Below are 12534 nucleotides of genomic sequence, written 5' to 3' on the forward strand. Positions count from 1 at the left end.
TCGCTGTGGAGCTGGTATGGGCTGAGATGCACGGGCTTGGGATCCTTCACCCTGCAGGACATAGGGTTTCACTGGCTGATCGCTGGCCATCATCAAATCAACTTCAGAATGGAGATTGCCTCAAAAGGTGGGAACCCCCACAAGGCAAGCAGTTAGCAACAGTACAGGAAGTTTTGTACAGAAGCAGCCGAGGGAGGGCTGGAGTCTGTATTACCATCTGTAGGGTAATTTACATAAGCTATATTAATTACCCAACCTGCAATCTGCTCACAACACCTGGGTTAAACATCACCACTCTTGTAAAAGAAAAAAAAAATGCTGTGGAAACTTCACTGACCATACGCAGTCAGGATAACGACATGATGATTTGTAATTGGGAAAATAAATTTTTTTTTGGCAATGCAGGAGAGCAACCATACGATTCGTACCCACCGGAGCTGAATGAGTGCTCGCCTGTGTCGTGCTGTAAATCTCTTCTAGCAATGAAAGATTAAATCTATCAGTGCTCTAGTTTGAATGATCTAATAGCACTGGTTTAGAAATATATCAGCAAGAAGTCAGATTTTATTAAGCAGCTGTTACCTACCGCAGCATCTTGGATTCTGTTCTCTATTCACAGAACCACTGTCCGTGGTGTTGTATGGTCACTCACATGTCTTACATGATTTGGGTCTAAATCTTTACCAGCCTCTTACCTTCCACCAAAACTGGTCATTTTGAAACTGAGCAGGCTATAGATCTAACAGATGAATCCATTTTCATCCTCGTATTTTGAAATAGGAAAGTTTTCTTCCCATGTTGAAATCAGAGAAGGGCTCAGCCACAGCTCTGTTTAAGCCACCAGAGCTTTCCCCAGTTCTCCATGTGCTCACCTGGGCATGCACAAAGTGGGACACAGTGCCACAGGCTGGGAGTTTTTCCAGGGAATAGCAGCCTTTATTACACAGGTCTGCTGTTGTTCTGTTAAGAGAAGTAAGGATCGCAACCCCATGACATCCTTGAAGATACTCAGATACAAAATCTTGTTGCTCATGGACTTTTTCCTTTATTTCATACTCCATTTAATGGCTACAGCTGTTCACATGGCGAAAAGCAAAGTATTTCCTATTTGTAGCGCAGTCTGATCAAAGAGAAGCTCTTACCGTTTTCCAGCTATGCTGAGCCCTAGTCCCCGGCCTGTTTTCTTCTGAATATCTACATGGAAGATCTCTAAATTTTCTTCATCTTTGTAATGAGCTTCATCTCTGTAAACAACCAATTGCACCTTCTGAGGCGTCTGTCTCAGCGCAGTGATAGCTTCTTCGTGGTTGGCGTTCCGCAAATCGATCCCGTTCACCTGAAATAATCAGTGTTTTCTTTCCAAATGACATATGCGAATGATCCTTTCATCACATCCTACCCTTGTGTGACAGGACAAATTTGTCAAATTGACACCTCTTGGCACTCTAATTTAGTGCTCCGATTTCCAGAGGGCTGAGCGTCTGCTTTCCTGCTGAATGAGATTGTGTGCGTTCTGCCACCGTCTAGATTAAACTCAAACAATCAAAACATTGGGGCATATAAGTTCTGTAGCTATTCCGTCCTTCTTTTTAAATACTGGAATCTTGAACAGTGCTTACATCCTTACAACTAGACAACACATGACGTGCTCCCTTCAACCTTCCTATGCCTCTACTCCTCCTTACAGGTACCAGTGCTCGAATTCCTCCTCCCCTGGCTAGGTAACACTGTCCAGCCAACGATACCAGGAATCAGAAACATTAGCAAATGGCCATGGTGAAGCTGAGGCAGGACATATTAAATGGTTATTTTGCTTTATTCCAATAGATGGCACACAAGACCACTCCTGTAGCATTTGATTACATTTGTCTTACAGTAACCTGGAAATGTTTCAGTATTATCAAATCGAACAAAAAGTTCTGATTGAATGCTTAAGTACCTGAAAAAACTATCAAAACTTGAAATCTGATCTCTGAACTTAGCCATATCTGACACAGAGATGCCTTGTAAGGTGTTTGCTCATACTCTGTTGGGCAAAAATCCCTTTTCTTCAAATATCAACGCATAAATGTTTTCCAAGTCTGGCTAGGAAGCAGCATGGACTGTAGCTGAATAACAATAAAATGGTAGTATACTTACATAAAATAATAAGTTTTAAGGCAATGGAAATATTTCTCTGTATTTCTAAATATGCAAAGTTATAATCATACTTGATTTTGCATTAAGATAATTAAGCCTAATCTACAGTAATTGTATTTATTTTTGTACTAACTCTGTAGTCATTTATTTATACACTGCCTCAGTATTGTTTCCTTGACATGGCATCTATGTGTGCTTTATCACACCAATCTGAAACTCATTCAGAGTCATCCTTCTGCTTCATTAGTACAGCTTTTAAAAGCTGAAATAATAACAATATTATGGCACACAAACATTAGCACTTTCCTGTTTGGCCAGTGAAGAATTAATTAACCTTCCCCATTTTTATCCCCTGGCTAATTATCGTACTCTGTTAATACACAGTTATTTATAAAATGAAAATAACAGTCAGCCTTAACGCTAAAAAAAACATTTTCTGTGCAAGAGCTGTAAAGACAGCTCCCCAAGTGCCCCTCACTATTTTTCTAACCCTACACACTAACGCCTTAATGGCCATGCTGGGAATTTGTCCTGATCTGACAGCGAGGCACTGTAAACAGCTGCGCACCCGCTGCCTGACGCAAGTTTCATTTGCAGACCAGCACTTCTTTCTTAACCCCTTCCCACCTCAACTTCCATCCTTGCTGCAGGAATACCACGTTTATTCGCTAAAAGCAGCGCCGTGCGTGAGGAGGCCTGGCCTGAGGGAGCCGGCAGCGCTCATGGCCGCGGATGGTGGCGGCCCTGAGGCCTTGTGGCCGCCATCACCGTCCTGCCCCGAGCCTTGTGCACGGGCAGAGCAGATGCCACAGCTCCGGCCGCAGCGAACGAAAGGCCTCCGAATGCAAGATTAAACAGATGAATAACGCCGAGCTATTGGAAATGACAGCTGAACTATGTAATTCGAGAACTGCCGTGCTCAATTAAATTTAATACATTCTCAATTTGTCCCTTCAGTTTATGTGAATATGTAAGGAAATGGGAATTTGTCAGGATGGTCTCAGTGGCAGAAAAGCAGCTTCAAGTACAGCTCCTGCAAAGGGTCTCTGTTTTCGCTGAAGGAAACCTATGCTGAACTGAACACAAATCTACACCACAAAGACGCAAGCAAGCACATGCAATGACGAGACGCGTTTACCTCAAGGATTTGATCTCCGGCCCAAAGCCTGCCATCTCTGGCTGCTGCCCCTTCTTCATAAACTTCGTGGATCACGATGGCATCCTGCGGGAAGAGAGGGCTGAGTCAGTTCCCTCATCAACGCCCCGTCCATGCGCCGGCAGTGCCGGACCAGGCCACAGCCCAACAATGGCTCTGCACCGAGAGGGCACAGCACATGAGGAGAAAATGCATTCACATAGATATATAGACACTTCTAAGAGTTTCCGATAAGAAAATGACTGCCACAGTCACAATACAGAGAGCTAATAATGGGGTAAAAAGGATCTTGTTCCCCACTTCAGGGTAGGCTCGCCTAGAGCTTCTTGGGCTTCTATCATTTTTATACATTGGCATCAGCAATACTTGAACTCGGTGTGAACCGGGGTATTAATATCATCTACTTTTTATGATATTATTTAAAACCAGATTCTTTGGAGCTATGAATATTTTTAGGGACTTGGCATAGAACTCAGCTTTAAGCAAGAGCTGAATGCCTTGTGGTAAATAGTGCTGGTTAAATCTGTAAGAAATGAAATCCAGAAGAAACGAACAATGGCAAATGTTAGTTTATTACTGAGGTTGGAAAATGTAGTCAGTGGCAGATGTAGCTTCAGGGAAGGTTTCAGTGATTTAATCTTATTGCCAGCAATAGATGTCCCTGAAGAAAAAGCATTACAAAGAACATACTGTTCTCTTGCTGGTGCTTTCCTTTTGCATTGTTCTTTTTTTTTTTTTTTTTTTTTTTTTCCCTCCTGAAACAAATAGGTGAACATCCTGTTACAGCACTTCAGCTGTGGTTCTGACAACCACCAGCACTCGCAAAGAGATGGGCACCGTGCACAGGCTGCTGCCCTCTCCAAAGGCATCCCCAATGTCAGGAAGAACTTTAAAACTGCTCTGGATAAATACTCTGTGATTAGGTTAGCTACTCAGGTTATCGGATAACCCATTCTCAGACAAACACGACCAACAAAAAAGCTGTGGCCGTGAAGTCCCTTTGTCAAGTCTGACACAGCAGTCGAACACGCGTCTTTCTGCGGTGTGTGCAACAGGAGGCTGTGAGGTGAGCAGGGTGCAAGCCCACTGTGCGCGGCCTTCCTGGAGCAGGAAATAGCTGCTGTGGCAGAACAAAGCACGCTCGTGTTTTGCAAACACTGTGAGATACTACATCTCTCATCACCAAGTTAACTTCCCCCACGTTGCCTTGTGATACTTCCCTGGCACACATGGTGTATGTTGAACAGAAAGAGAGCGCGGATGCCCTAAAGCTAGCGCTCTGATCAAGACAACACTGAGAGCATTATTCCCTTTCATTCCCACTACACCTTATTTAATGATGTGGACTTGTATCTACAGCCGCTCTGCTGCTGCTGCAGCACAGCACCACTGTCATAAGCTTCATCTTTGATACATGTACACCAGTCACTGAAAAAAGCCTGAAGGATTTTAATCACAAATGGATTACAGCTGATACAAGCGTCCCAGATGGGGAAAGAGAGATTTCAATCTACATAAATGAAGGCAAAATACCATGAGCTGTGTACCATGGTAATTAAGAAAATCAAAAGAACAGTTTGATTTAAAAAAATATACCGTTGGCAACCACAGGGTTTGCTTGAAATAACTGGAGCAGCAATTACCAGTGGGACCAAGTAACACATTCACGTCCGTCTCAGCACTGCTGAACTTCTCTGCTACACATCTGAGATCTTCCTTTTTTTTTTTTTTTCCCCCTCTTTTGTTACCGCTGTTTTAAAACTGATCCTGTAACTCTAGTCAACACAAGAGACTTTTGTCTGGGTGGAAGCCAATATGGTGACAGTGATGTATATTTTTATGTATATTTTTTCACCTAAGGCTGATCATGGGTAAGTTTGAGAAAAAGCTGAGTCTTTGGTTTTAGAACTTCAATAGCACGCTTCACTTTTACTTTTCTAAACACTTTTATAATGGAAGGCATTTAGAAATCACCAACAAGATAACACACAATATTGACCAGCTTGCCAGGACAGCATCATCCAAGTAGGGCACATGAGGGCATTGGGTGAATAAGAGGTTCAGAAGAAAAAATTGCATGTGCCATTGGTAACAGCTACCAGCTTCTCCCAGTACCACATTACTGAATGTAAAACCACATATACTTATGGCTTAGATTCAGGAATTACCAAGTGGTTTCAGTTGAATAATCTGCATCACTGATTTGCAAAGGTAACAATTCAGTACTACTCTGCAGTTCCTGCACATGTTAGAAGCCAGACCTAGAACTAAGAATACATAAGGCATGAAAAGTTACATTCCTGTTCAGTCTGAGCCTACTCTGAAGAAGGAAACATCCATCTGACCTGCCAAAATACTGTTTTCTGAGCTTTTTTTTGAAGCAGCATAGTTGAAAGAGGCTTATCAAATCAATTAAAAGCAGAATGAAGAAATGTGCCTGCAATGTACTCTCAAGATTTTAAAATAGTCCATAGCATAAGTCTTACCTTCCTTAGCTTATAAACTGTGACAAAAGACGTCTTACCTCTGTTATTTCTGGCATCGGCTCAATATAAATTTAACCCAGAAGTAATCTTTTTCCATTGAACCTAGTGGGATCTGGGTAAGGCCCTATTAGTTTTGATCATCCATGACAAATCACTAGAAATTACTGACATTATTAAATATTTTATTGATACCTATATTTTAAAAAGAGCTTGAACATGCAGTAAAGTGATTTAATGTATTATTCCAGCCATCTAACAACTAAGCCCCGATCTGTAATGACAGATTTAAGCTGTAACACTCATCTCAGTGCATCAGAAAACAACCTGGGATCTATCACGACTAAACCAATACAGAACATTTATTTAAAGGATGGGTTTCGGTTACTGGACATCTGCAGCTCCTACTCACCAGCTTCAAATTCAGATTTGTGCTCAGCATCTTGAGAAGTCATGTCCTTAATAGTTCAAAAAAAACAACCACAACACCCAACAGTCAATCGATAAAACAGAGAGGGAGGGAAAGTGGTGTCAATGTCCAACTACAGGCTGTGAATTAATGGTGGCTGTGGACAGATTTTCATTCCCATCCCTCACAACCTCCTCTCACTGCTAGTTTCGTATAGATAACGGCAGTCCACGAAAACTCTCAGCACAGAAGGGGAAAATAAAAACGCTCACCATATCAAGAACACAGCTATTTAAAGAAAGATATCTTGTTGCTGAAAGCACACACGTCATAAGGTTTACAGATACATTAAAAAACTTAAAGCTTTCATCTTTGTATATTTTGACTGCTCCATCAGTCTGGCACCATTAATCAGGAATTAATGCAAAGTTTAACATCTCCCTGTCCATGAAGGCAGGATGCAGAATACAAGCTAGGGCATAAAACCAGCACAATTCTATGCTAAACAAAGTCCATGCTCACAGGTGTGAACATCTGACCAAGAAAACTTCAGTCCAAGTAGAAGGGAAGCTGTCTGCCACTGCTTAGCTAAATCTACGTAGGGGAAATAGAGCTTGTAAAACATGCTAAGTGTGATCTACATTGTGTTTTCTTTTAAGGGAGGGGAATAGCCCTGAACTCTCGGGAAATTGGATCTCAACTCCACCCCAACAGTGAATATTTTTTCTGCTTGATTTATAACAACTTCAGAGACCCGGCAGGGGAAGCATATCAACGCACCCATCAGCAGAGAGCACAAATAGAAATGCTCCCATTAAGAATTACATTCGCTAAGAGTGACAGCTTAATCCCTCTATCTTAAATGTCAAGAACCGCTAAGGCAGAGACCTCAGGCAATGACCACATAGCACTGTCTTACTTGAACCTTCGGGAGAAAGGTGGCGATGTCAGCTGCCTATTCAGGAAAATCACTGACCAAGCAAACCTTAAAAGCCTGCCGGACTATAAACAGTGTTGAGAAAGGCTCACAAGCTGTCTGGCTTTAGGCTGGGACTGCTCACATATTTGCTGCAAGTTTATAGCATCTGAGCCAGTTTATTTTCTTCTATGCAGCTGTTCTTCAGAAGGACAAGCAGCAGTTTTCCGTGCAGGTGCCCTTTTCCACTGAAAATCAAACCCTAGACTACTATGTTATTTGCAAAAGCTGGAAGCAGAGGGATTAAATGGGCACAAGACAGCAAGAAGGCTCAACATTAAACACTGTGGATATTTTGATGAAGTTGTATCATCTGATAAAAGGTGTAGGAGCATGCCAGAGGGGGGATTTCAGAATAACCGGAACAGAGAAATCCCCACATGTCTGGTATTGACTGCATCTGAAAGGAAAAAGGACTGAATTCTGGTAAAGAGGCTTCTTGCCATAGCAGTGAACAGCTACTGCAGATCATTCACATCAAACTATTCCTTTAACTGAACTAATATTAAATTTGAGTTCATCTTTGCTGTGCTACTTCAGCCTACAACACCCAGCCATTACTTTGGCAGGATCAAAGGCACTTCACAGGAGTGAGGCGAACACGGAGGACTGCAAAAGCCACCAGCACAAAACAACACTGAGTACTCTGTTGGAAATAAGTTGTTTCAAAATCCCCAAGTGCATTTTCCAAGATGTGAGTTTTAAAGTTGTAAACATCAGACAAAAACCAGAACAGTCATGGGAGTAGAAACCAGATCCATAGCCCTGTCCCCTACAGCTACAGGGCTCTCTCTAGACCTGTAGACATTGCCAGCCACTTGTCCTAGACTAGGAGAGCATTACACGGGGAAGAGGTACCTGTCCTCCCTGAACAGGCTCTTCTGAGCAGTATGGACAGGTAATGCTGAACGTCCAGGTCAGAACACAGAGAGAACAGGCTTTGAGGAACCTATATGGTCGAGCAGTGATAGAAAGGAGACAGCAAACTGTTGGAATTACATGAATTTTAAGTGGCTATATCACAATTTGGTCTGTAGTTAGGTGCAATCTTACCGCTACCATAATAATGTATGTGGTGAAAGAAATGAGGCCTTCTGCGAGAATTACTTTCCTGAGGAAGCAAAAAAGTAAGCTGCATATAAAAAAAAACATTCAGGAAAAACTGTTTTTGGATTTACTTGACAAGTTGTGTTTTCCTAAGATAATATTACACGTTTCCAACAGATTTCCTACATAGCCACAAACGTTACACTAAATTAACGTTTAGTATAGATAATAAAGCTACGAGGCTTTTTGCTGACTGCAGGATTACAGACTTATCTCTTTCCCAGGGCAAGTAAAATATCATTAGTTATTTCCTTTTCAACTTTTACAATACTTTGTCCGGAGTAGTAAAATTGTCATTTCGTTTTTACAGGCTGGTTCACAGATAAAGTAGAAGTCAACTAGTTGCACAGTGTGCTTCATTGAAGAATTAGTCCCATATAAGAATCTTTCAGTAGTTAAAATAAATCCAGCTGCTGGTTCCTTGTAGGCAGAGGAAATTACAACAGCTCTGTTATGATCTTCCATTTGCAGATCTAAATGGAACCTAAAAGATAACAGTTCAGCAACAAAAAACGAAGGCCAACTCAAAGCAAATCACTTGACTTCTTACAGAAGTTTACCTAATGCATCATGCTGCATGTACCTCCTTCTAACACTCAAATATTTTGCAATTGCTAGCGTTCACAAACCATTAACAGGCACCCAAAATCCCAAGCCAAACACTACTGTAATAAAACAGGCTATATAATGTAAAAATGTATTACTGTGTTAATGTAAAAATGCTTTACCATTGCATGATACTGAAAAACTTCTCTACTCAAGGTCAAAACAAAAGGTCTGTTTCCCATTTAAGAACAAGCCCTTGCAAGAGATGGTGTTCACTTGCCAACTTTCATAAAAAAGATTAATCCACAACATCAATATGAATATAATTTTTCATACTAAAATACAGATTTATTTTAAGGAAGTGGATAATATTTGTATTACATTTTATAGGCCCCTATAGTTACATCTGGTCCTTATTTATTTAAATTTTATTCGGCTTGCATAATATTTTTGCTTACAGTTATATTCTCTAAGATCAGAAAAGCTCAAACCTGAAAATTCAATGGCACTATTCATTAACATTCCTTCGGTCTGCAGTCATAGACATTTGCAAGCTCTCCTTTGATTCTGAAATAATAAAACTAAGGTAATAAGATGTTTAGTGTAAAAATATATGACTTAAGTTAGAATGATAGAAAGAGCTATGTTTCTATGAATCACATGCCAAAGCAAACCAAAAGTTTTTCAAAAAGTATACATGCTCATTTTAGAGGGAATAATAAAACACAGAGCTACATATTAAAATGTTAACTCTCTCACTCTCATTATTTTATTAAATAAATAAAAAAAATGAAAATTTACAGTGCACAGTGCATAACACGAGATATAAAGAATGCACGAGATCCTGAATGCATTTGAGACACGAAGCCAAAAGCCGGTGGTTTCAACTACCAGCAAGCAAGATACCCGTGAAGTCCATTTTGATATGTCCTACTGCTTTTGTATATTGTTAGCTTAAATTTTATGGTTGATTTACACTCCTGGAAGACACCAGCTTCTTCAAGCAAGACGTTGCTCGCCATACAGTCAGCGAAACCTTTGCCAAAGATCTATCAAATATACGATTTGCAAAACTTACTGCTTTAATTCCCATTTGCGATAACTCATGTACAAAGCGGTTTGCTTTTTCATGCTGCTGCGAGCTAATGTCCTCTTGGAATTATGATGAATCCACCAACTTCATTTTTACATTATGCAACCAGGAGTCAAAGCAATTCCTCACAATTTCGAGCTAACTACGTTTACCACTGTCATTAAGTTGCCTTCTCTTTTATAAACGTCGGTGATGCTTAACAAGTGACTGAATGTTTTTCCCTCCCAACCACAAGCTTTTCCCCTACAATACCCAAGTCATGATTAAAAACTTCGGACTTCTATTACCATTTTTTCTTCTATTGTTCCATTCATTGTTAATAGATTTAACAGCATCTGTATCTATAGCCAATATACTGCTAAAACCCTCCTGAGGCCAATAGCTTGCTTTTCATTTGTAGTTACAAGGTAAGCATATTCCACTAAAACGGTTGCAGCCTTAGCTGTACTTGATGACCGTATAAAAAGTTGCTCAGCCCTCAGCTGTCTGTAACCGATGGAGTTATTTCTTGCCTGAATCTAAATATAACTGAGGTGGGAGAAAGCTCCACCAAGGGAGAACCTGTTTGTTTAGGAAGGCAGGAGCTGCACCAGCCCTCACGTTCGGGTGTGCTGAACGTGCAGCACGGCACAAAGCACAGATAGCACGCTTGGCTTCGGCGTTAGCACCAGCCTGGCTTTGGCAGCGCCAAGATCCTCGCAGGGTAATTAGCCCGCACAGCTCCAGGGGCAAACAGCGGGTCCTAACAGCTGCAATTCCAAGTCACAGTTTTCTTGATTATTCCCTTGCCCCTCCATAACAGATGGGGTTTATGCAAGGTCTGACTCACCTGGACTGACAGAATAAATCTAAATACGCTGCTGTCAAACCGCATCCCAACCACCACGAAGCCCCCCAGCCATGCTGTAAGCCAGAAAGCCTTCTGGGCTAGCAGAAGCGATTAGGAAAGATTTTCCTCTGACTCCTGTGCGACCAGCTCTTGCACCAACCGGTGTCAGAGCCGAGCACAGGCATATTCTGTTACTTCTTGGAGCCCTGCTCGAGTTTTCCAGTTCCCTGGCTTTGTGGATCACTTTAATTTACAGATGGAGTACCTTAAGGTTTGTTAATTGCCTTAGAAATGCTTTTTATTAAAGCCAGCTGAAAGCAAAAGTAAAACATTTTTATATATCCAATTCGAAGTAGACAGCCCAGCATAAAAATTCTGCACAAGAGGTTTGTTGACATTTTCAATACAAAATACACGGGAGCCCACTCCTACAATGTTTGTTTTTTTTTTTTTTTTTTTTTTTCCTTTTATATTGTAGATGCCTCCTCAGCACTTAGCTGTGGTTTCAGGCCCCACTTGAGTCCCTGCGCTCTCCTCGCCTCCTGAGGTTTTATAACTCAACCCAGAGGGAACATCCACGCACCAGCCTCCACTGACCCCAAAATCCCCAAATGCCCCCCGGCACATCCCAGCACCTTCATCGCCCAGACAGCACAGAGTCACAAACTACAGGTAATCAACTCGTAATCAACTTGACCATTACTAAATTACTTGGGTGGAGCAAAGCAGCTCTCCCACCTTACCAACAAACTGTCTTTATCTCAGAGTGATGCTTTTTTTCTGGGTACTGCCAAGATTAAGATCCCTGTAAAGTGGCAATCCTATTTTATATAAAATGGCTCAGTGCAAGCTGCTGACCGGACTGGACATTGCAGTATTCGCCCACTGTGTGGTGATGATGGGGTTAGGATGAATTAAACCCACACGGCATCTGCAGGAGCACACGGACAACTTTTTCAAACAATTCCTTGATACCCTGGGAATCAGATGATTTAAACTGAAAACCTCATCAAAACCTTCTGGAAAAGGAGTTTCAGAGGAAAAAGCCCAGTACTTGAAACCAAACCATTTGCCTGGAAACAACTTGTGCAGAGTGCCCCGAAACAAAAGCGGGATAGCTAAGGAAAGGTTCCTAGCTCCATGGTGAGCTCCACGGTGCGGTGCCGCTGGTGCTGTGCCCCAGGCTGCCCCCTCCATCCTGGGGCACCCAGCCACAGAGGCTGGCTGGCTGCCGCGACTGCTGACGCCTGAAAGCTCAACTCCACGTCCAGCCAAGAGCCCTGGGTTCAGAGCTGGATGCCCAGGCACGAGGAGAGCCCTGCCCAGCTCCCGGAGCCCCCCTGATGCTCTGGCAGGCCCTGCTGCGTTGATGGGGCCTGAGCGGCGCGGGCGTCCCGCGGCTGGAGCGGTGCAGGCGCCCTGGGAGCGCTGGCAGCTGCCGAGTGACAATGACACTCCTGTCAGGTTTATGGCTGCCATTAGCAGTGGCGGGGCTGACGAGCTTTTATAGGGTCGTTCAGCAAGCAGGGGGGCGGGAGGGCAGGATGGTGTCCTGGGGAGCGGAGTTAGAGCCCCCAAACCTCATTTTGGGATGTTTCTGAAAACACTGCTTTTTTTTTTTATATTTTTTTAATTCCCGCTCTGAGAGTTACTTTTACAAGTTTGATTGGACTATAACCAAAAAACAAATCTTCTCACAAATTGAAAGCCCTGTACCTCAGCCAGCTCCACTCCGCAGTTTAATTGCTTTAAAGGAGAGGCCATGTGTTGTGTTCTCCCCGGGGTGCAGGAGAAGG

The 12534-nt window shown here is 42.4% G+C and overlaps 1 protein-coding gene across 1 annotated transcript in view; it reads right to left on the minus strand.

The window, feature by feature from the left end:
- Window positions 1-12534, minus strand: part of PATJ (PATJ crumbs cell polarity complex component) — a gene marked incomplete at both ends in the record, with an annotated part of 137833 nt that overhangs the window by 14797 nt on the left and 110502 nt on the right. The window contains 2 exons of the mRNA XM_084291403.1: window positions 1143-1336; window positions 3278-3361. Coding sequence (XP_084147529.1) covers window positions 1143-1336; window positions 3278-3361 — 278 coding nt within the window. The remainder of the gene's footprint in view (window positions 1-1142; window positions 1337-3277; window positions 3362-12534) is intronic.

This window comes from Netta rufina (assembly GCF_964035555.1).
Source record: "Netta rufina genome assembly, chromosome: 8".
Classification (NCBI taxonomy): Eukaryota; Metazoa; Chordata; class Aves; order Anseriformes; family Anatidae; genus Netta; species Netta rufina.